General features: G+C 31.4%; 4 protein-coding genes across 10 annotated transcripts; 1 reads left to right on the top strand and 3 right to left on the bottom strand.

Annotated features, from left to right (window-relative positions):
- Positions 1 to 3: 3 nt before the first annotated feature.
- Positions 4 to 5,478, bottom strand: LOC123266652 (putative E3 ubiquitin-protein ligase UBR7). 4 transcript variants are annotated; one of them, XM_044730996.1, is made up of 4 exons: positions 5,363 to 5,478; positions 5,054 to 5,266; positions 4,741 to 4,932; positions 4 to 874 (listed from the first exon to the last, which is right to left on the bottom strand). In XM_044730996.1, the coding sequence occupies exons 2-4, from the start codon at positions 5,198 to 5,200 to the stop codon at positions 128 to 130; spliced, it is 1,086 nt and encodes a 361-aa protein (XP_044586931.1). In that variant the 5' UTR covers positions 5,201 to 5,266; positions 5,363 to 5,478; the 3' UTR covers positions 4 to 127. The 4 variants fall into 4 exon arrangements, with proteins under 4 accessions (XP_044586931.1, XP_044586933.1, XP_044586935.1 ...); XM_044730998.1 differs by having other exon boundaries at positions 5,054 to 5,251; positions 5,363 to 5,472; XM_044731000.1 differs by having other exon boundaries at positions 5,356 to 5,452.
- A 127-nt stretch (positions 5,479 to 5,605) lies between these two features.
- Positions 5,606 to 9,204, top strand: LOC123266649 (myb-like protein X). Of its 2 annotated transcripts, XM_044730993.1 has the most exons (6): positions 5,606 to 5,894; positions 6,707 to 7,313; positions 7,356 to 8,049; positions 8,121 to 8,312; positions 8,403 to 8,590; positions 8,882 to 9,204. In XM_044730993.1, exons 1-6 carry the CDS (start codon positions 5,768 to 5,770, stop codon positions 9,033 to 9,035), a joined length of 1,962 nt encoding a protein of 653 aa, XP_044586928.1. In that variant the 5' UTR covers positions 5,606 to 5,767; the 3' UTR covers positions 9,036 to 9,204. The 2 variants fall into 2 exon arrangements, with proteins under 2 accessions (XP_044586928.1, XP_044586927.1); XM_044730992.1 differs by having other exon boundaries at positions 6,707 to 8,049.
- Positions 9,205 to 9,708: 504 nt separating this feature from the next.
- LOC123266948 (zinc finger protein 665-like) lies at positions 9,709 to 13,665 on the bottom strand. Of its 3 annotated transcripts, none has more exons than XM_044731395.1 (3): positions 13,331 to 13,665; positions 12,830 to 13,155; positions 9,709 to 12,371 (listed from the first exon to the last, which is right to left on the bottom strand). In XM_044731395.1, exons 2-3 carry the CDS (start codon positions 13,121 to 13,123, stop codon positions 10,251 to 10,253), a joined length of 2,415 nt encoding a protein of 804 aa, XP_044587330.1. In that variant the 5' UTR covers positions 13,124 to 13,155; positions 13,331 to 13,665; the 3' UTR covers positions 9,709 to 10,250. The 3 variants fall into 3 exon arrangements, with proteins under 3 accessions (XP_044587330.1, XP_044587329.1, XP_044587328.1); XM_044731394.1 differs by having other exon boundaries at positions 9,709 to 12,377; positions 13,344 to 13,665; XM_044731393.1 differs by having other exon boundaries at positions 9,710 to 12,377; positions 13,331 to 13,664.
- A 1,331-nt stretch (positions 13,666 to 14,996) lies between these two features.
- Positions 14,997 to 16,588, bottom strand: LOC123267266 (zinc finger protein 62 homolog). Its single transcript, XM_044731820.1, has 2 exons — positions 16,191 to 16,588; positions 14,997 to 16,101 (listed from the first exon to the last, which is right to left on the bottom strand). Exons 1-2 carry the CDS (start codon positions 16,494 to 16,496, stop codon positions 15,088 to 15,090), a joined length of 1,320 nt encoding a protein of 439 aa, XP_044587755.1. The 5' UTR covers positions 16,497 to 16,588; the 3' UTR covers positions 14,997 to 15,087.
- Between the last annotated feature and the right edge of the window lie 6,523 nt (positions 16,589 to 23,111).

The raw sequence follows: 23,111 nt of genomic DNA, 5'->3' as shown, positions 1-23,111 counted from the left end.
TCCTTTCATTTTTTTTATTACATTACACAATGCTGAATTTACAATCGAAAAATACCAAGTAAAATGTAAATATCAAAATGAAAAACTGATAAAAATGATGTAAATAAAAAACAATAATTTAAAAAAATTAGCGACAAAATGATGGTACAATAACTTTAGATTTTTTATTAGACGCCATTCCTGAGAAAAATTCTTTAATGTCTTCTTCACGGACGACTTTTTTATTTTCAGCAAACTTTTGTAAATATTCCTTCAGTCTTTCTTTCATATTATTGTACTCTTCAATGGCGTTCACCTGCTGAACATGTCCAAGCGACGCCAAAGCTTTCATACCCTTTTCATACTGAGACTCACTGGATCCAACTTTGCCGGCTTCCTCGTAAGCCTGTACACTGTCAGTTGGATCAAGAAGAAAACTAACCTGTTGTTCTTCGTACAATTTTTTGCAATTTTCACAAACACAGAGTAATGAGCGCCAGCCTTCAATCCAGAAACAAGCACCAGTTTTTTCCGTGGACGGTTTTTCTGGCATTGTACATGTTTCTGAGGGTGGGCTTGTAACGTCAACATCCTCTTTGTTATTTACAGAATTCTTCTTTGTTTTGCTAGAGGAATACTTGGCGGCGTAATTCCTGAGAAAATCATGCTTACTCATGCAATCCTTGCAAATAACTTCCTCGAATGAATCGTCCTCGGGTATCTCTTCTTCGGGACTACCCAAATGCTTGGAGTGATACCAATCCTCACAAATCACACACTGCAGCATTTCATCATCAGTCGTATCTTCAGGATCTGGGTACGGTCTTGAACAGGTACAGTAGACTCCCTTGAAGTTTTGGTTGTATTTGTTTTCTTTATTCTCGACTGCTTTGCACTATTAAAAAAATAATGAATAATATAATACTGAAGGTAAAAACTGTCTTAAATTTTGTTTTAGTTACTTTCAATATTTCTAATTAAGTATCTTCATTAATACTTTTAGTAATTGATACTTGAAAAAACAATTCGTTGTATTACAGTAGAACCTCGTTAAGTCGAACCTCGATAAGTCGAAAACCTCCGCAACTCGAAGAAATGTTTCATCCCCTTCCCTTCAAGCCGTAAAACCTCCGTTGCTCGAAATTTTTACCCTCTATAAGTCGAAATAATTAGAGAGTCCCTACAAGCTGTTTCTGTACATTTACCCTCCATAACTCGAATACATACACTTGGACCTCTTTATCTCGAATTAAAAATTATTACAGCATGTAAATATCTTATTTGGATTATTAGTTCTACGAAATGGTAATAGAATTCATAGCTGACGTCAGGTTTTCTGTTGGCAATTGTAAAATTATCATACCGTTTACTGAGAAAAAAAAATACTTCTACTTAATTAACAATTTCTTGGTTCAAGAAATTCGATGACGACCAAATATTCTATTATTACTAATTATTGATTTCTGAAGAGAAGAAGCATCAATATTTATCTTTGAGTAATAGATAAACAAAAGAATAACTTTATTTAAATTAAGTAAAAATTATTTCAATCAATTTAACAAGTCCTTGAGCTAAGAATATATATTCTTGAAAATTATCAAACATTAATTCTTGTATAAGAAAATTTTCTTAATAAAAGTATTGAACAGTAAAGCAGTGAAGATGAGTAAAAAAAAAAAGGATGTTGCGAAACAGTTTGATGAAACCAGTTACTGCCTAACTTGAAACCCTCTACAACTCGAAAACTCTATAACTCCAATTTTTTTGTCTCTCCCTTCAAGTTCGAGTTATAGAGGTTCTACTGTATAATTACAAGATTAAAATACTGATTTTTAAAATTTACGATCAAATAAAGTTTTTTTAATTTCTAGATGTCACATTTCAATTATTTACTTTATTTGTACTCATATAAATAAAGATCATTTGTATTTATGTCATTTAAAATAATTTAACTCAAAAGTATTGACAAATTTTTTTTAAATATTCCTTATAATTTTGGAAATTATGTTCGACGTTTCATTTGTTTCTTTGAATGGGTTTAAAAAAATGCTTCAGAAATTTCAAATAAATTTCAGAATTTTTGATGGTATTTCTTTAAAATTGAATCGATTAATTGGAAAAGTTCGAAAAAATATAACTAAAAGTATTTTTCAAATTAAAACGAAACTTGTTAAGTTGTATTTAAATTAGATTTAATTGTAAATAGCGGAAAATAAATAAGTAATTTTTTTTTTTTTTATTTAGCAAAGCAACTAGTCAGTAATAAATTTTAAAAATAATGCTTCAGTAAATGACTAAAATATGTAGCATTTATTATGAAAAAAAAAAATAAAATAAAATAAAATAATAAATAAATTTATGACACTGAAGTTAGCAGACGTCTAAAAATTTTTTTTTAATTAAATTACAACTAAAAAGATATTTCTAAAAAATTGCACTTATAGTTTTTCAAGTTTCTTACATGTGAAATTTTTTATTTTAATTTTTTAATTGAAATTTTTTCAATAAAAAATTTCTAAAAATTTTGAAATGTCAGCTAACTTCATTTTTATATAAATTTACTATATTAAGTAAAATTTTAATTCTACAATCGTGGACATTAATTTAAGTATGTTTTTAAATTTACTAGAAAATAGCCGTTTGTAAACTTGAACGTTTGTAAACTAAAAACTTTTAAAACTGAAAATGACTCCGTTTATAAAATGAGTTGATCATTAAAAAAGAGAATACTAAATAATGATTAATGAAAATGATGCAAAATGTAAACTTGAAACAACCTTAAAATGTCATAAAATAAAATTCAACAAATCAAAAAAAAGAAAAACGTTAATAAACTCGATAGTAAAGCGAGCGAATTTAAAAAATTGACATTAATAGAATAATATATTTTTAAATACGGCTAAGTAAAAAGAAAATCGTTAAAAAAAAATGAAATAAAAAAAAAACAAACAAATGCATATCTTGACATTAGAATAAAAATAATTTTAAAATAAAATATTTACGTAATGTTGACATTTGTTAAAATTAGTGCATCGTGAATTTTGCCAATTCAAAACTTAGTCACGTGAATTCAGCCAATAGTAAACTTTGCGATTCATGAAATAAGTGAATGCTAAATTTTGTTAACAATGAAAATAGCCGTTTGTAAACTCAGCGGTTTATAAAAGTAGCAGATTTTTAATTTTAACGCTTATTAATTTATCTATTATATCTATTTCCGATATTTTTGAAGTTATAAAATTTAGAGACAAAAGCCTTTTCTCAACAACAGGTCAGCCGAGAACTAATTTTCCGAAATTTTACTTACGAAGAATATTACGGAGCTGAAAATGATAGAAAAAATTCTTGTAAGAAATAAATCACGGAGGCTTGTGTATTGTGTAATAATAAAAGATTTTATTTTAATTTTTATTTAATTATGTACACATTCATGTATAAAAATATATTTTTTTTTATTTTTAAAAATTATATATACTGACACAAGGTTGCCCAGAATTTTGAACTCGGTGAAATCAATGTCCAAAAACTTTCTTCAAAAATTTCTATTGGGCAAGATACCAACTTGTCAGTATATATAATTTTTAAAAATAAAAAAAAATATATTTTTATACATGAATGTGTACATAATTAAATAAAAATTAAAATAAAATCTTTTATTATTACACAATACACAAGCCTCCGTGATTTATTCCTTACAAGAATTTTTTCTATCATTTTCAGCTCCGTAATATTCTTCGTAAGTAAAATTTCGGAAAATTAGTTCTCGGCTGACCTGTTGTTGAGAAAAGGCTTTTGTCTCTAAATTTTATAACTTCAAAAATATCGGAAATAAATATAATAGATAAATTAATAAGCGTTAAAATTAAAAATCTGCTACTTTTAATTGTTAACAAAATTTAGCATTCACTTATTTCATGAATCGCAAAGTTTACTATTGGCTGAATTCACGTGACTAAGTTTTGAATTGGCAAAATTCACGATGCACTAATTTTAACAAATGTCAACATTACGTAAATATTTTATTTTAAAATTATTTTTATTCTAATGTCAAGATATGCATTTGTTTGTTTTTTTTATATTTCAGTTTTTTTTAACGACTTTTTTTTTACTTAGCCGTATTTAAAAATATATTATTCTATTAATGTCAATTTTTTAAATTCGCTCGCTTTACTATCGAGTTTATTAACGTTTTTCTTTTTTTTGATTGGTTGAATTTTATTTTATGACATTTTAATGTTGTTTCAAGTTTACATTTTGCATCATTTTCATTAATCATTATTTAGTATTCTCTTTTTTAATGATCAACTCATTTTATAAACGGAGTCATTTTCAGTTTTAAAAGTTTTTAGTTTACAAACGGCTATTTTCTAGTAAATTTAAAAACATACTTAAATTAATGTCCATGATTGTACTTTGATATTTCTAAAAACACTTATATATGATACTAAAGTTAGCTGACAACTGTCAATGTTTACAATTTTTCTAATAAATCCATTACAATAAAAAAAATACTTTAAAAAGTATCCACTAACAATTTTTTTAAATTTTCACATGTAGAATTTTTCTATTACACTTTTTTCATAACAATTTCATTGCTATAAAATTATAAAAAAAATTTCTAATGTCTGTCACTTAAGTATTATATTTATATTAAACAAATTGTCTTAACAAGCCATTCACATTTTTCTATTGATAATAATTGGATATTTAAAAAAAAAAAAAAAAAAAGAAAAGAAAATGAAAAAAAAACAATATACTTACAGGATCTAATGAACATTTTTTTTCTCCAAACTTAGTATTTCCACAGTCACATCTAAAATTTCTCTTGGTGTACAATTCAACAAAATCGTGGCCTTCGTGACAATGGAAACTGCAAGCTAAACAGACACCAGCTAGGTCTTGTTCATTAGGACAGCATGTTTTACAAGCATAAAGTGCTTGACGAATGTAGCCCTATTACCATAAACAATTATCAATTAAATATTTTAACAAAAATATTACATAAAAAAGAGAGGAGTTTACAAAAGCCAAACAAGATGGAGTGTCATTAAGAACAAGAGAAAAATATATTCACCTTATTATAAGTACAGCTGCCGTCATCGGATGCTCCTAATACAGCATTGGCATCTTCCTCAAGCTGGTTTGCTTCTTGCAAAACATCCAGCATAGTGACTGAATTATCTTCTTCGCAGTTTTCAACATTCTTTGATGTATCGGCCATGTTTAAGTTCTGGTCTTGCTTCCTATTGACTTTCACGTTTCTACGTTCCGTCTATAATTATTTATTCTATTTCATTAAAAATTTAATTACAAGTGATTAATACAATATTGATTGTTACTTTAAAATAATATTTTAATAATAATTGTGACATTTACAATTTACTTTTGTACAGATAATTTTTTTCCAAGCTATTTCTGATAGACTATACAAAAGAGTCAATGGCCACCAGATACAAGTATTGTGGTTGTGTACATATGAGTACTAACTTACTATTCCCGCTCAAAATTAATTTCTATAGTGTTTTGAGGAGCTTATTGGCTTCTCGTGGAAGTTTTAGGAAACTTCTGGTCATATATTATACTTTGCGTTAATATATCGACTGTTGATTAATTTTATGACAGTATACAAATATATTTTGGTAACCTTAAAAACATAACCACGTGTGTTCTGTTGATAGATTAAATAGATTAAATTGTCAAAAAAATTTTTTTACTGATTGTAAATCAATTTTTACAAATTGTTTGTTTAAATTTTTGAGGAATAGTTGGCATAAAAAATCGTTCAAAGATGAGTGAAAAAAAATTAAAACGAAATGACAAAAAACACAAAACGGGTTTTTTGCCACAAGAATATTTGTCCCCAGAGAACTCCCAATGTACTGATAACAATAAAAATAAAATAAATTATGAAAATGGTAAGAAATTTTTGGACTTTTTTAAAAATAGAAAATAATGTTTTTTATGGTACAGAAATCGAGAGATATTTGATAATTGACATGATTTGTTAATGAATAAACTACGACGAAAAAAATTATAAAAACATTTCTACATATAAAAAATGTAAAAATTATAAATGCAATTTTTTTAATAGTATTCTAAAACTAATATATTTGTTATATAAAATCTAAAAAAAAGGTCGTGTCTGCTGATTTTAGTGTCATTTTTTATTTTTTCGTAATATAATGTTTTCAGAAAGTGAATATAAAAACCATAAGAACAACTGAAAAATCTTAATTATAAAATCTGGAATTTTTAGAAGAACAAAAATGAATTAATCATCAATTTTCTTCGAAATAATTTGTATTGTTTTTTTTTAATGAATGCTTTTTTTGAGTTGAAATGAATATGAATTTAAAAGTACGAGACAATCAGCGACAGAAGCGAGAATCATTTCAATGTTTAATAGTGTCGTAAAAAATGAAATTGAATAGTAAAAGTATATTTGTAAGTAAGAAAGTAAATAGTAAGAAACTTGAAAAAAAAAGTATATATTTTTCCAAATTTTTAATAAATATAATAACAATTATTTTAACTACTTCGACTGAAAAAATTGTTGGAGTTCATACTACCCCTAATTTTTTTAACTAAACGTAAAAAACCATTTATGTACCAAGTTTTTTGCTCTAGTTACTGATTTCATTAATTAATTAGTTAATTATAAATTATCTAAGCTTAATTCGATTTTTAGTTGTACTTTTTTTTGCAATAAATATGGTTTTTTTTACAGATGTTAAACTTCCAAAGAAAATTAAGACTGAAGTAATTGATTCTGAGACGAATGAGTTATCGGATATTAATATTGAGAAAAAGAAGATAAAAAAAGAGTTGGCAAGTGAAGAAGATAGAAAAGTTCAAAAAATTAAAAAAAAGAAAAAAAATATTTTTGATGAAAATGAAGTTTTTAACAATATAAGACAAGAACCCATTGTCGATAATCAGCCTGATGAACTATATGTAAAAAAAGAAAAGAAGAAGAAAAAGAAGAAAGATATTGAGAGTGATCAAGATTTAAATACGGAAATGCCAAATAAAAACGGATTGAAACTCGAGAGAGTTGATCCAAGTACAATTGATGATGAAGCTGAGGTGAAAAAAAATAAAAAGAAGAAATTGCATGAAAATTCTATGCAAATTGATAATTTAAATAGTGAAGAATGTAGTAATGTAAATACAGTTGAAACAAATGAAACTTTAAAAAAGAAAAAACGTAAACGTCTACGAGAATCTTCTGAAAATGATTTAATTCAAAATCAGAATTTACAAGAAGACACTCATGATAAAGTAAAAAAGAAGAAAAAACGTAAACATGATATTGAACGTTCTGAAGACAATGAGCTGGTGAAGGAGTCAACTAATGAATTTACTTCAACAAATATGTCGATAAAAATGGAGTCTCATTCGGGTGAAGAATCTGTAGGCTTAGCCAAAACTGAGAAAAAGAAGAAGAAAAAGAAATCTAAGAAATCAAACGAACAAGAAATGGAACAAGAAAGGAGAGATGAAAATATAGACCCTTCATCTGGCAACATTAAATTCGAAAAGCAGGAACTTACCGAGGATGTCGATAAATTAAAAAAGAAGAAAAAAAAATCGGAATCTGATTCTACTGTGAATTCGTCGAAAGAAAACGTCAAAAAAAGTTCAAAAAAGGAGAAAAAATCGAGTTCTGAATCTGGTGAAATTGTGATTGAAGAAAAAGTTAAAGAATTTAAGAACCCAAAAAAGACTGAGTTGAATAATAAAAGTGATAATGAGTCGAATTCTGATAATGAAATTAATTCAAATAATTCGATTAGCAGTGAAGAAAGTTTGAGAGAAGAAGAGCCGAAAAGTAATACAATCGCTAAGAAAATTGAAGAACAAAGAATTCAAGTGAAAGAAAACATATCAGATTCCGAACTTTCCGATGAAGAAGACGATGAAGATTATGACGAAGAAGAAACACTACCACGGAAAAGAAGACATAAGTCAATATTTGAGCAACACCCTAAACTTGCGAAAATTATGACTGAGTCTGATGATGAGCGAGATGAACTTCAATACCAGCAATTGAATATACGTGAGTCAAAGGTTAGTGAATTTCACATCACTTTTTCAAGTCTTCAATTAAAGTTTGACGTCAATATATTTTGTTGTTTCAGCAACTATCAGATCTTGTAGTAAAACTAATTCACCATGTCTTGCCACAACATAACGTAGAAAAAACTTCAGGCACTCGTCCACTTAGCAAAGAAGAAAAAGAACGTTTTGAAAAATATGCGCCTTTGAAGCTTGGAGTTTACTCTTCAGATGAAGACAACCGGATTGTTCACAATTGGAAAAAATTTTGCAAAGTAATTTATAAAATCGAATATTATCACCACCAGCATTACGGATGTTATGTACATATAATGATTAGTTATTAATTATAAATACTTATTTAGGTACATGATTGGAAAAGATCTTTAGTCCATCCGTTTACGTTCCGGAAACGTAAAGGTTTTTATTTCATCTCGAAAGTTGAAGAACGAAGAAAGTTCGTTCAATTTTTAGCACATGGGTTGCCTAATCGTTCTCTTTACAGTGTCTTTGGAAGATTTAAAAATTTATATGGGACTCACAAGCAAAGCAGGTAAATTTAATGATCATTAGTCTTATCTTATTTAATAATTTCTCAGATAATATCTTTTTTGATACAACAATTCTTAAGTCAACATACTCTTTTTTTTTTTTTTTGTTTTATATTTTATTTTAGAGTTATTATTTTGACAAATATCTGCATGAGCAGAGTTATTATATGAGGAATTTTTATATTAAATTATTATTTCTGAGAAAATAAAACTGAAATTCAAATTTGTTTCGGAAGAATGAGCCGAATTGAACTAATAACAGTAAATACATACAACTATTTTTCTTATTGCAGGTATACTAAAGAAGAAGATGATATCATATTAAAAACAATAAATGATCCTACAGTTAAGCATCCACAAGCAGTTTTAGCTAAACGACTAAACAGAACTAGGCAATCAGTATGGCGACGGGTACAGAAGCTCTCAAAAGAATCTGATTCCGATTAAAGTAATGATGGTTAATAAATATTATTTTAGTGCTGTAAAATTTGTAAAACTAAATTAATGTGTTAATTTAAACACCTGAATAATAATCGTGTAAAGTAAATTTTTATTTAGTATAGAATAATGCTAATTTTAAAGTTTTCGAGTTTTTAAATCATTTTTATTGCTGGTATTTTAGTGAAATGATTTATAAAATTCCAGATGTTTTTATAAAAGAAACTATTGTTTTAAAATATGTATTGTGTGGTTTTGTATAAACTTTTTACTTCATAACTTTTTCTGAAATCCAAAATCCAAAGCCAAACTGAAAATGTAAAATGCGTAAAATTTAGTTAAAAAAAAATTAATTTCTAAAATGTTAATTAGACCATATTAATGACTATTATTAAAATTTTTATACTACAGAATAAATAAATTGAATAAGTCATAAAAATTATTGAAGCAACTTTATAGAAAAAAGTATACATATAATGATCATTTTTGTTCAGTAAAACATATATTAAAAGTAATCGTTCTCACATCGCAGTTTTAATTAAAACTTTTTTTCTTATATAAAATTTCCAATAACTGGAAAAAAAATTCTACAAGAGTTACAAAATGACTATTACAAAAAACATTTATAATTATTGTAGTATAAAAAAAATTATACTACTTATTTGTACAGTACAATAAATTGTTTTAAGCTGCATAATATTAACTACAATTATTATTATTAAATTCTAATAAAATGAATAAACTCTGTTAAATTTTTAAAGTAAAAATCACTACATGAAGCCGTCATCATTATTCAGACTGAGTAAAAAACAATATTCGTAATTCAATAGTTTATAGATTTGATGAGGCAGCGATTCGGTAATATCTTAAATATTAAAAAAAATAATATAGTTATAATTATAATTATTATTAATATTATTACAATATTAATTATACAATCCAGTCTCACTGAATCGATATGGAGAACAATATCATATCTACAGTTTTATCGTATACTAAATCTATCTCAATTTAAAAATATCGTATCATTTTTATAAATCAAAGATTGACATTTAAATTCAAATAATAATTTCACTATACTAATGCAAAGTAATTTTTTTTTTCGTAAAATAATCCTCTCAACAGTAATAAATGTTGTAAAAATACCAATCTATCAATGATAAGTGAATAATAAATGATAATAATAATAATAATAATAATAATAATAAAAATAAAATGAAATAATTAAAACATTTGTCCGATAACTGCAAGTGATCTGACCGCTGTCTGTACATTATTAACGTGAATATGATGTGGTACATGCGAATGATTATTCTCAGAAGTAACCATTTCACCATACTGTACTCTGCAACGTTTTTGATGAGCAAATAAACTTCCACTGTGGCTGTAAGCAGCACCACATGTTTTACAAACATAAGGTTTTTCTCCCGAATGGGTGTAGGTATGTTCCTTCAGTGTGCTGAGTCTTTTGAATGCCTTGCCGCAAGTTTTACAAAGATAATTGGCTTCTCCGGTATGACGAGTTAAGTGACGTCTGAAGGCCGAGCTTACAGCAAATGCAGCACTACATACGTGGCAAACGAAGGGTTTATCACCAGTATGGATTCGAATGTGATTAGCGAGACTGGTCGTTGTTGTAAAACCGCTGTTACATGTTTGACACACATGCGGTTTTACTCCAGTATGTGTCCTCATGTGATAGGTCAGTGATGAATTGCTTGGGTATACTTTACTGCATATATGACAGAGATATTCCCGCGGTACTTTTTCCTTAGGTTTACTGTGTGTTTTTTGATGAAGAACCAGTCTAGCTTGACTAGCACACACTTTTTTACAAATTTCACAGGTTACTGGCTCTGCTTTTGGCTTATGCATCGACACATGCCGTCTTAATCCTTTTTTAGTTGCCATAACTTTGTCGCAATGCTGACACTTGTACTCCCCAGAACCGTCTTCATCACTGTCAATTTTTTTATTATCAGTATCATTGGTCCCATTGCCGTTGATATTATTAGCCAGCGTATTACTGCGATTGAATGTCTCGTCATCGGACTCATACAATTTGTTCTCGTCTGACAAATTGTCCAGTAAACCATGACCATGTTTTTCAGCATGTTTCTTCAGTGTATCTGGTCGGAAGAAATATTTTTTACAAACCGTACAGGAATATTTTTTATCACCGTGAATCAATGAATGTCTTTTGAGATTCTTCAAAGTCGAACAAAACTGATTGCATTCACTGCACTTGTACAGACCAGGCGCACTGTCGAATTCATCGGTTTCATTTGTCTGAAAACCGTCACGATCGTCATCGTCATCCTCGGTATCTTCAGTTCTTACGATCGTTATTGTTCCGTTTTCATTGCTTTTTATATTATTATTATTGCTACCCTGAATTTTATCCGAATGACTCTTGAGATGCCGAACCAAGCTTTGCGGCTTAGCAAAACATGTATGGCACAGTTGACACGCATGAGGCTTAGTTTCATGAATTTTTACATGTTTTTCCATATTCTCAAGGTTGTAAAATGACTTTAAACACACGTGGCATTTGTGTTTTTTATCATGAACTTGGGCATGATTTTTCAAGCCTTTCGATGTGTTGTATCGTTTTGAACAAACTTTACACTTGAATTTCGGCTCATCGTCGTCGTCATCGTTATTATCAGGTAAATCTTCGTCAATTTCATCAACGCTGTATGATTTACCGGCAATATCCTTAGCCTTGCGCGTCAATCTTTTGCTGGGCACTAATTCCTCTGATTCTTCTTCCCACTTAGGTTCGTGTAAATCAATCGAAATATCTTGCTCTTTGTTAAATCCGTCGCCTGGAATTTCAGTTTCTTCTTCTTCATCCTCAAGATCTTCGTCTTCAACACTGTCATCGTTATTAACCAACAATTCGTTGTCCACGTATTGTGCAACCACTGGTTTCATTTCAGCCATTGTAACAGAATTTGGTAATCGTTGCCCTGTTTCAATCGCGACTGCTATAGAAACTTGTTGCTGCTCTGGTATTAATACTTGATGTTGAATATCTTGATGATCGAGTTCTTGATGTTGATGTTGGAGTTGGTGTTGGTGTTGGTGCTGCTGATTTTGATGCTGAGTCGATTCAAGCACTGGCTGTTTTTCTAATTCTTTCGTTTGGTAGTCAATATTACATAGGAATAATTTATCGTCAGTAACTATTTGATTGCTTGTAACTTCAACTTGGGGATTTTGGTAAACACCTATTGTATTTAAATCTTGATTAAACCCTTGAATTTCTTGTTTTACAAAATAATTTGAATTTACATTTTTAGCCATCGTTCTCTCTTCAATTTCTGTTTGCGTACTGGAGTCCTGCAACTATTTTAATATAATAAATATATAATGAAATGTAAAATAAAACAACATCAGGAATAAATAATAGTTTTCTTTCAGATTAAAAAAAAATGTAAATAAAATTTTGAAAAAAAGGTTTGAAATTTAACGTAAAATTAATATTTTAAAAATATTATTCTTTTAAATATCACTTTTAGAATATTCATATTTAAACATTAAATTTAATTTTTTAATTAAAAAAAATTTTTAATAATCTGTAGAAATTCTAGAAATTCCAATAAATTGATACTCCAAAATTGAAAACCTAATATATACATATATCAATTTTTGAAAATTTTCTTGAAATTAAAATGAATAAACTAGTTTAATTTCAGAAATTCAACTTAAAAATTCCTTAACTATAATTATGAATTTTAAACGATAATAGCAAATACTTCAAAAAATATTATAAAAAAATTTTTAAACTAAATAATTACATTTGATTGTAGACGAGCTGGTTTATCGTAACATAAACGTAATCGTGCATCTGAATTCTGACACTGTTCACGAAAATCATGAGCTACACTTGCTTTATAAATACAATTCTCACAAATTAACGATGGTAATCCGTCTCTTTCATTAAGCTCAATAGCCCCACATGTTGATATACGCTGTGATAAACTTGGAAATACACCTGGTACCGAATCATTACAATACAATGATGTTAAATTTGTTGATTCTGTTAAACATATTCTACAAACTCTATCGAAATCCAGGTAGCACTCGGTCATTATGATATTTTTTATTAAAATATCTATTTTACCTGTAAAAAAAAAATTTATATTATAGATATAAATTAAAAAATCTCATATTATTTTTATAGTTACAAAATATTTTTTTTTGTATGAAATAACTGATAATTAAATAAAAACAATAATATTTTTAAAAATTGACAATAAAAAACAATTAAAACAAAATGGTTCTCAACCTAACAATACCTGATATTCATACCCACAAATGTTGATAATCCAATTAGTGATGTACTTGTGTTACATCTCGTGGTACTTTTTGTTTAGTAACTCAATCATTTACATTGAAGATTACCATAATATTCAATTAATTTTCAACATCACATTAATAGTTGACTCCATTGTCAATTCACATCCAAAAAATATTGGTTCGTTTCTTTGTTCAATGGCTTCCCTGAGCCTCAATGTTTTTTTTCTTTATTTTTTTTTCTTGAGCAACCGTGAACTGAAACACGATCGAATTGTACGCGAATAAACTCTTGCAAGTTGAGAACAATCTTTTTATTTCATTGAAAAAAAAAAAAAAAAAAAAGTATGTATACATATATTAGTTTGGTAATAATAACAACAGTAATATATGAATGTATGACGATAATGCACGTGTGATGTCGCTAAGTTTACTTTTTCTCAGCTGATAATTTATCGACTTTTTTGCCGCTAGATTTTTTAAATGCAGCTGTCAACTTTTAATTGAATTAAGAAAATTATTTATTTAATGTAAATTAACAAAAACAAAACAAGTTTATCAACCAAAAATTTATTAAACAAATCTTTTTAAATGAATGATATAATTTTTCGGAATATGTTGGTTAATAGTCAACATTTAAACACAACACGAATTACTTTTTGTTATTCTTTTTTCTATTTATAAAAAAAAATATCTATTTTTAGGTTCTTAAAATTATTTCACGACAAGAAAGAACACTTAAAACCTATTTCTATAACTACTTTGTAGCTTACTTATCTTACTTAGTAATAAAAAGCTAATATAATTAAATTAACATAAAGCATCATATTTTTGTTCTATGAATACTCATTATTTTAAAATAATTTTTTGATAAAATAAAATATTTCATCTAATTTTTAGTATTAACAATTAAAAGTAAACCTGAATTATCATTATTTAATAGTAAGTTTAAATATTAATTACAGGCGATTTCTTGTCATTTAAAACTCATAAATATTTTTGAACATAAACTCTTAATTTAAAATATCCATATATATATATATATATATATATATATATATATATATAGCATATATATATATATATATATATATATATATATGTATATATATACAGTGTCCCAGAAGTAATGGACGCCATTGTAGCATCTGATAAACAAAATAATTCTGAGACGAAAAGTCCTTAGCCATTTTTTAATCAGACGCATAGATAATTAATTATTAATTAAAATAACGTCCTTTTATGCGTTAGAGAGAGAGCGCTAGTGTCAAGTCAAGTGCGTTCCAACGAAGACGCTTGCACGTGTGAATGTGTAAGTAAATATGTGTGACTACGTTAGCTATAGAAACTAGTTAGTTATACAGTTAGTTGTGTCTTTGTTTGGCACATACTTTACTGGACACTGGCGCTCTCTCTCTAACAAATAAAGAGACGTTATTTTTAATTAATAATTAATTATCTATGCGGTTAATTGAAAAATGGCTAAGGACTTTTCGTCTCAGAATAATTTTTTTCATCAGATGCTACAATGGCGTCCGTGACTTTTGGGACACCCTGTATATATGTATATATATATATATATATATATATATATATATATATATATATATATATATATGGGTGTCCCAAAAGTAACATATATATATATATATATATATATATAATGTATCAATTAATGTTAGTATTACATTCATTGAAAAAAAAAATAAAATTAAAATAACGGGCATATAAAAAAGTATGAAATCTAAAAATTCTTTATCTAAAAAGCTCGGTGTACTCTTTTCAAGTGCGATATCAAATGAGCACTAAAATAAAATGTTTTTTTACAATAAGAACATGTATTTTTTTCAGACTTAGTATTCCCACTGTGAGCTAATTTTTTATGAGACTCGAGCCAATTTTGATTAGAGCAAACTTTACCACAAATATCACAAATAACTCGTGATTCGTGATAAGCGCGGTGCCGCATCAGTCCTTTTTCTTTTGAAAATATTTGCCCACAAATCTCACATTTATGAACGATAGGACTATTAGAGCCGTTAATATTACTATTACTACTATTAGTATTAATATTATTAGTTGATAATCTTTTGATCATAGAATTTTTAACAGGATTAGTACTATTATCTTGAAGGTCGGGTGACTTGCCACGGAGTAGCTGCTCATTGTTACGATCAATTTTTTGCTGATCGTCGACCATATCGGAGTCATTGCAGTCTTTGGAATTGTCGTGATTGTTTACTTGAATAGTTGCGACTGCTGCTTGGGTCAGTTGATGCGATTTCAAGTGAATTGCCAGCTCTTCAGCCTTAGAACAACGCACAGGACAGATTTTACAAACATATAATTCATCTTTGTGAATTTTTCGGTGCTGTCTTAATATTTTTAATGACTCGAACGCCTGAGCGCAGATTGAACATGTATATTTTTTATCACTCGGCAACTGAAGCGGATCAAAAGCTAAAGTCTCAAAAGCTCCTAGATGCTCGGGGTATACTTTATTCTGAGCTTTTGTACGCGAGCTTGGCGAGTTTGCAATCGGTGAACTGCTCGTTGTACTGCCAATCTCAAGTAATTGCAATTTTAACTTGTAGGACGGTGGCTCGTCGTCAATCATTCCAGCACTCTCAACACTTGGGACCTCTTCTTGACCAACAACAACTTCTTCGACGTCCATACACTGGATTTCTAAGTAGTTAAACAGATCTTGGCTGGATTGTGAAATATCTGGCGTAATTAACTCTGGTTGGAGAGTTTCTTGATAATGTATAGTCTAGCAATTAAAAAATGAAATGAGTAAGAGCTAAGAAAAATTTTTTTTAAAAAAACATGATAAACAATTTAAAAAAATATTTGACTTACTTTGAGGTTAGACTCTTTTAATTTTTTATAATATAATCTTAGCAGGGTATCACTGCGTTGACATTGCTGACGAATTTTAAATGCAATGTTGATATTATTAATACATTTAGAGCAAATAAGTGTCGGCAAACCATCATCTTCGGTGATTTTAATACCACCGGACTCTTGAATTTTATTTAAAAGATCGCGATATTTTTCATCTGTTTCATTTTGACAGAATATCGACAGTGAATTAGCATTTTCAGTCAAACATACACGACAAATATTATCAATATTCACTAACAAGTTTGACACTTTATATTCCATTATTATGTATACACGTTTGTTTTGATTCTTATTGTATATTTGAAATAATCAAAACAAATAAAATGGACTCGGTTTTCAGCGAATAAAATGTATAGGTATATATTATTATGTATATATATAAAATATTATATTATATTTCTCTGGCCGATACACGGCATCCCTATGAGAGACGCTGTTGAAGTACTCGCCTTTTCCCCTTATCTAGACGCCATCTCTCGTGTTTTGTTAAAGTCTTAAGCTGATACTACCAACTATAATCAACTGAAAGCCGGATTTGCCGGCGTTTTTGCTCCATAGTGTTGAGTACTCTCGCCATATTGAGACGCCACAATAATAAAATTTAAACAAACATATAAATTACCCTTGTTTCAAGCATTTAAACCTAAGTAAAGTATTACTAAAAAAATTAGTGAATAAATCTGTGTCAAAATGAGTAACGACGAAGGTAATAAATCGTCAATTTCCCAAAATCCGGGGACGGGGCAGGAAAGTAGGTTAGACCAGTGGAGTGAGGTACCCTGATAAAAAAAAAATATTGAGACAAAGAAAAAAGTATTGAAAAGTATTGGTTTTCTAGTCAATCCAATACTTTTCAATACTTTTTTCTTTGTCTCAATGCTTTTTTTTATTCAGGGCGTGGACTCATCGGACTCACGGGGCCTACCTAGCCCACCACCTAAAAGAAGACGCACGAGAGAAAGCACGAGTGCCCAAATTAGACAGCTACAGCAGCAGATCAATACTCTGGTTGAGTTAGTCACGTCAGGTAACCAACAGATTTTCAGGAACAAGAGCCACAAGATCAGGTAAATGGCACGACATTTCTCACTGTGCCCGGAGAACAAGCAACGAAGGTTCTAGAACTAGGCCAATGTAAAACTGAGGTTGACGAACGAAGGGTCCTGCGGAAGACGGATCCAGAGAGGTTAAAGGAGCTAGTAGAACTACAGAAATTTGGCTCACAGGACTGGAAAGAGGTTAGGTATTCTAAAACACTAAAAGAATATTTAGCTGTTCCAGGGTTTTCCGAGCTGAGAGTAAATGAGGAACTATGCTACCTAGATAAGGGTAGAGATCCGATATGCTCTACAGAAAGAGTCCTCGCGGGTATGTCGAACGCAATCTTCAACCAAAATCAGCTAATAAGAGATGTCTTACAAGGTATTGTTAACTGGTCCTTTACTAATAGGGAGGCATGTACTCCAGAGGCGGTGCACGAATTATTTACGCAGAATTTGGGCCCGTCCTCTGCTATATTTAAAAATTCTGAGAAAATGTTACAGATCGTCTGCGGGAAAAGAGCTTCCTGCATCGATGCTAGGCGAGAATGCCTGATAGCAGAAGCCCCAAATAAACAAGTTCAGGGAGCTTTAAAGAAGATTCCACTTAGTGAGGAATGCCTCTTCGATAAAAGTATCCTGTCTTCGCTTATTCAGTCACTAGGCGGCCCTCAAACTTGGCTGAAAACACCAGAACAACCGGACCAGAGACAATCACGCCAGAAAAAAGACTCCCAAACATCCTTCCGAAATTCTTTTAATTCCTTAAAATCATCTCACTACCCTCGAGTCCGCTCCGAATCTCGTTTTCAGACACCGAGATCAAAGTACACCAAGAAAGAAAATGCCAAACCTGTTAAGTCGCCTTCCTTTCGAAAGAAACCTACGCAATGACTATATGACAGTGAAGAGTTTCTCGGGAGGTCAGCTAAAGTATTTTCAGCAAGAATGGAGGAACCTAGGAGCCCCACAGGTAATTTTAAATATGATTACAGGTTATCGAATTCCCTTTTCACAGAAACCTGTTCTTTGGAACGACTGGAGAACATCAAAATACAAGACAAGAACCTCTCGACAGCTCCTTGTAAAACAGAAGATCCTAGAATCTCCCCTGGATCCAGGGCCGAGTTTCATTTCTACAATGTTCTTAGTGAAAAAGAGCGACGGGGGTTCACGACCGATATTCGATCTCCAAAACCTAAACAGGTACGTAAAGGTGAGCGAATTTCATCTAATATCACATTCGCAAATTCCAGATTTCCTACAGGATGGGGATTGGATGATCAGAATCGACATGTCACAGGCGTACTTTCACGTCCCTGTGGCAGTGTCCCATCGTTGCTTTCTCCGACTAATTTACAACGGAAAGCTATATCAGATGATGAGCCTGCCCTTCGGCCTCTCGTCTGCTCCACACGCCTTTGCATCAATCACGAACTGGATCGCAGAGATCCTTCGTGCAAGAGGCTTGAGAATCGCAGTCTACCTAGACGACTTTCTAGTAGATGCACAGGACAGGGAAAAACTAAGGTCTCAGCTAACCATGTTACTGAACCTTCTCGAAGCTCTAGGCTGGTGCATAAACCAGAGCAAAAGTGTGCTGGATCCATGTCAGGAGTTGGATTTCTTGGGCATAACCTGGAACACCCAAAAGTGTCGAATCAGTCTTCCTTCAAAGAAGGTCGAGAACATAAAGAATCTGGTAAGAGAGATAAGAGAGAGTTCAATCTGTACTCTAGGTCAGGTGCAGTCCCTGATGGGACACCTGAACTTCGCAAGCTTTGCCGTGCCCAGAGGTCGGCTTCACTGCCGCCATCTGCAAAGATTCCTGAAGCAATTCGACGAGAAACGGGTCAGACAGAAGCAGCAGATAGGAGACCTGGTACGTCAGGAACTGAGATGGTGGAGCGAATCATTGACGTCGAGTACCCAGCTACACAAGAGTCGCGTAACTCACTTTTTGACAACAGATGCAGCCGACAGTGGCTGGGGAGCCCAGCTGGACAACATGTACACGTCCGGTTGCTGGACGAGAAACCAGCAGTCATGGCATTCAAACAAAAAGGAAATGCTAGCGGTTTACCTGGCAATAAAACAACAGGCGCATCGCCTGCACGGAGCCCACATCCTTCTCCAAACAGACAATCGAACAATAGTAGCCTATATACAGAAGGAAGAGGGGACGAAATCCCTGGCTCTCTACGACCTGACCTACGATCTGCTTCTTATGGTCGACAGTTTGAAAGTAGTGTTGTCAGCCTATTACCTTCCCGGAAGGTACAACAGAATCGCAGACAGACTATCCAGAGGAAATGTCCTACCAGAGTGGCACTTGCTACCAGCAGCCACAGAAGCCATTTTCAAAGAATGGGGCACCCCAGAAGTGGATTTATTTGCAAGCAAAAATTCAGCAGTCGTCAGGAGCTACGTCTCTCGAGACTGCACCGATCGGTCGGCAAGATTCTTCGATGCCTTCAGTCGAAACTGGGACTACAAGCTAGCGTGGATATTTCCACCACCCAACCTGATCCCCAGAGTCCTGGCACACCTGAACAAAAGTCAAGGCCAGTACCTGCTAGTGGCCCCCAAATGGGAACAAACATTTTGGATGCCCGATCTAGTGAGTCGAAGCCTAGTACCTCCAAGGACGATCGAGAACTTGGAAGAAGTATTAGTGGACTTATCCACGGGGAAGGCGCCCCAACAGGTTGATCAACATTCTCCAAGTGTGGAGAATTGGGGGTGGAGCTCCATGACATCGAACTAGTCAACTCAGGAAAAGGCCTTGTTAAAAGAGAGTTGGCGTACTTCTACTATTTAGACCTACAGGGTGCCCATCAAAAGATGGCTGACCTGGTGTCAGGAGAACCAAGTGGATCCAGTCTCCCCAGGTAGCCCGAACCTGGCAAGATTTTTGGCAAATCTTGCGATTAAGGATAACCTGGCCTACGCTACTATCCTTGTTCATAAGTCAGCAGTCAGTACATTCTGCTCGAGAGAAGCAAAAGACTCCTCGTCAAGTTTTCTGGTCAAACAGGTGTTAAAGGCAATCTCTAACTCTAAGCCTAAGGAAGAACGTGCGGCAATACGGGATGCCTGAATTCTATTCAACTGGCTCGCAGCTGGGGCACCAAAGCTATCCCTTTTTGAAGCTTCAAGAAGGACAGCTGCAATTCTCCTATTGGCATCGGGACCCAGAGTGCATGACCTCACTCTCTTGAAAATCTCCAAGGACTACCTAACGAATCTGGGTCAGGAAATTATCCTTTGGCCAAACTTTGGGTCTAAAACAGATAGAGCATCCTTCAGGCAATCCGGATGGAAACTTTCCAAGCATGAAAACATCAGAATTTGCCCAGTTACCTGGATCAGAGCCTTGCTAAAGCTGTCGGAGAAAAGAAGAAGTGCCTAGAACTGGGATGAACTATTTATCACGGTCACGGGACCAGTGAAACCAGCTTCCAAGACTGTCATCGCAGGCTGGGTACGCTCAGCACTGACCGAGGCGGAAATTGACGCATCTCCAGGGAGTGTCCGAGCAGCAGTGGCCTCTCGAGGCTGGATGGACAATTTACCAGTGCAGGAAATCCTGGATCGAGGAAACTGGAAGTGTGTCGAAACATTTGCCAATCACTATTGTCGAAGGGTGGAAAGTAGCAACCAAAGAAATACGGGCCTTCTCTACCGCAATTTCACACCGGTGTAAAATCTTAATTACAAAAAAAAAAAAAAAAAAAAAGTACAATGACATATGTATTACTATACAGTTCCAAATAAAATAAAAAAAATAAATAAATAATTACTGACAAGAAAAACCAGTTATTTATAGTAGACTAAGCTAATACTTTCTTAATCTTTACAGCATTACATCACATCCATCACATAGCATTGAGAAAAGATCACCAGTAGATAACAAACAGATCTCTCATAGGGATGCCGTGTATCGGCCAGAGAAATATAATACAAGTGTTTTGAACTCCAACAAAACACATATTATATTTCGGAGCCGATACACGGCATCCCGGTGAAGGGCTTACTGGATGAGAGGCTATGAAGCAAAAACGCGGGAAAACCCGGCTTCCAGGTGATCATAGTTGGTAGCATCAGCTTAAGACTTCAACAAAACACGAGAGATAGCGTCTAGATAAGGGGAAATAGGGAGTACTTCAACAGCGTCTCTCATAGGGATGCCGTGTATCGGCTCCGAAATATAATATGTGTTTTGTTGTAGTTCAAAACACTTGTATTACACACGCATACATGAAACAGTTCTATTGTGATTATTTGATATTAAATGAACTAGGGATGGCGTTACTGATGTATTTAAAAAAGCGCGAAATTTTAAAGGGCATGTCTATTCATACGTAAAAAAGTCCTGACAAATCCACGTCGCGTAAATGAAAGACCCTTAAATCCACGCTGCATGAATTTAAAGGCCCTTAAATCTTCGTGGCGTGAATTTATCAGGACTTTTTTGCGTCTGAATAGACACTTCTAATTTTAAAATTCTCTAGTAAAAAATGTCTGAAGAATATTCCATTTTTTCTTCTAAAAGATATATCATTAAAAAATAATTATTAAATATTCAGTAAAAATTATTTTACTGTCACCATGTGTAAATTTATGATACTGAATCCAGTAGGCACCTGATAATTTTTTATAGATTCATTTAAATCCACGTATAGATTAAAAAAATTTTTTTTATAACAATTTATATGATAAATGACTTACTATAAATTGTCAGATGTCGATTACATTCAAAATTATTTTTTTTTGTTGATGATAAAATCGTTACACGAAAAAAAAACCCTGACTGTAGAAAAAATTTTCTTAATAATTAATTTGTGAGAAATTTAAAAAATTCAAAAAAAAAACTTAACTCAAACAGAGAATTTTAATTTTAATATTTAGAAAACATCAGTTGTTTCCAGTTTAATTTTCGTTTCTAATCGGCTGTTTTTGTAAATTCTATTCCAAGGCGACTCTAATAAGACAAATACGATCATTAATTCTAACATTAACGACTTAGTAAAATTTACATACAAAAAATTACTAAAAAGTTACTAATATATTTAAGACGTTAACTCGACTCTCAATTTTTAGTTAACTTACATTAATTAATTTTTATTTGACAAATCTAAATTTTAACTATTTCTATTATGTGTCTTGAAATTTTTAATATTTATAAAATTAGAAGGTAATAAAAAAATATTCTAATTGATAAAATTTAACGGATATTAAACGAATAGCATTTATGTGATTACAATGTTCCATTGCATCGTTCAATTTTTTTTACACTTTGTACGAATATATATATGGGGTATTCCATGTCAAATCGACCACTTTTGAACCCGACCCCTTTAGATTTAGCTGAAACTTTACTATTCTTTTCTACCCTTTGAAAAACATTTTTGAGAATTTTTTCAAATTTTTTTATCCAACCCAAAAAAAGTTATGAATTTTTCAAAAAAATGGCTTTTTTATTTTCAAATAGCCATAAGGGGGCGTCCATAAATTACCTGAGGCATTTTTGAAAATTTTTTGACCCCCCCTCCCCGCTTGATGAGATTTCGTAAGATTTTCCCCAACTCCCTCCCCCCTCCCCTAATCTCACGCGAGATTCTTCAAAATTTATGTTTTGGCTGTAAACGTGTTGGATTATTGAGAAAAAAAAAGCGCCATTCGGCTACACCCGACATGGATAGGTAGATTTCTTGTTTGAATATTGAAAAAAACACGTTATTAAAAGGCCGTAATGTCCTAAAATTTATTTTCTATTATATTTTTGCAAATAACGACATGAGATTGACTATAAAAAATAGATATTTAAAGACAT

Source organism: Cotesia glomerata, linkage group LG6 (assembly GCF_020080835.1).
Source record: "Cotesia glomerata isolate CgM1 linkage group LG6, MPM_Cglom_v2.3, whole genome shotgun sequence".
NCBI classification, from domain to species: Eukaryota; Metazoa; Arthropoda; class Insecta; order Hymenoptera; family Braconidae; genus Cotesia; species Cotesia glomerata.
The sequence above is the reverse complement of the archived record's forward strand: the minus strand, read 5'-3'. Positions and strand labels throughout refer to the sequence as shown.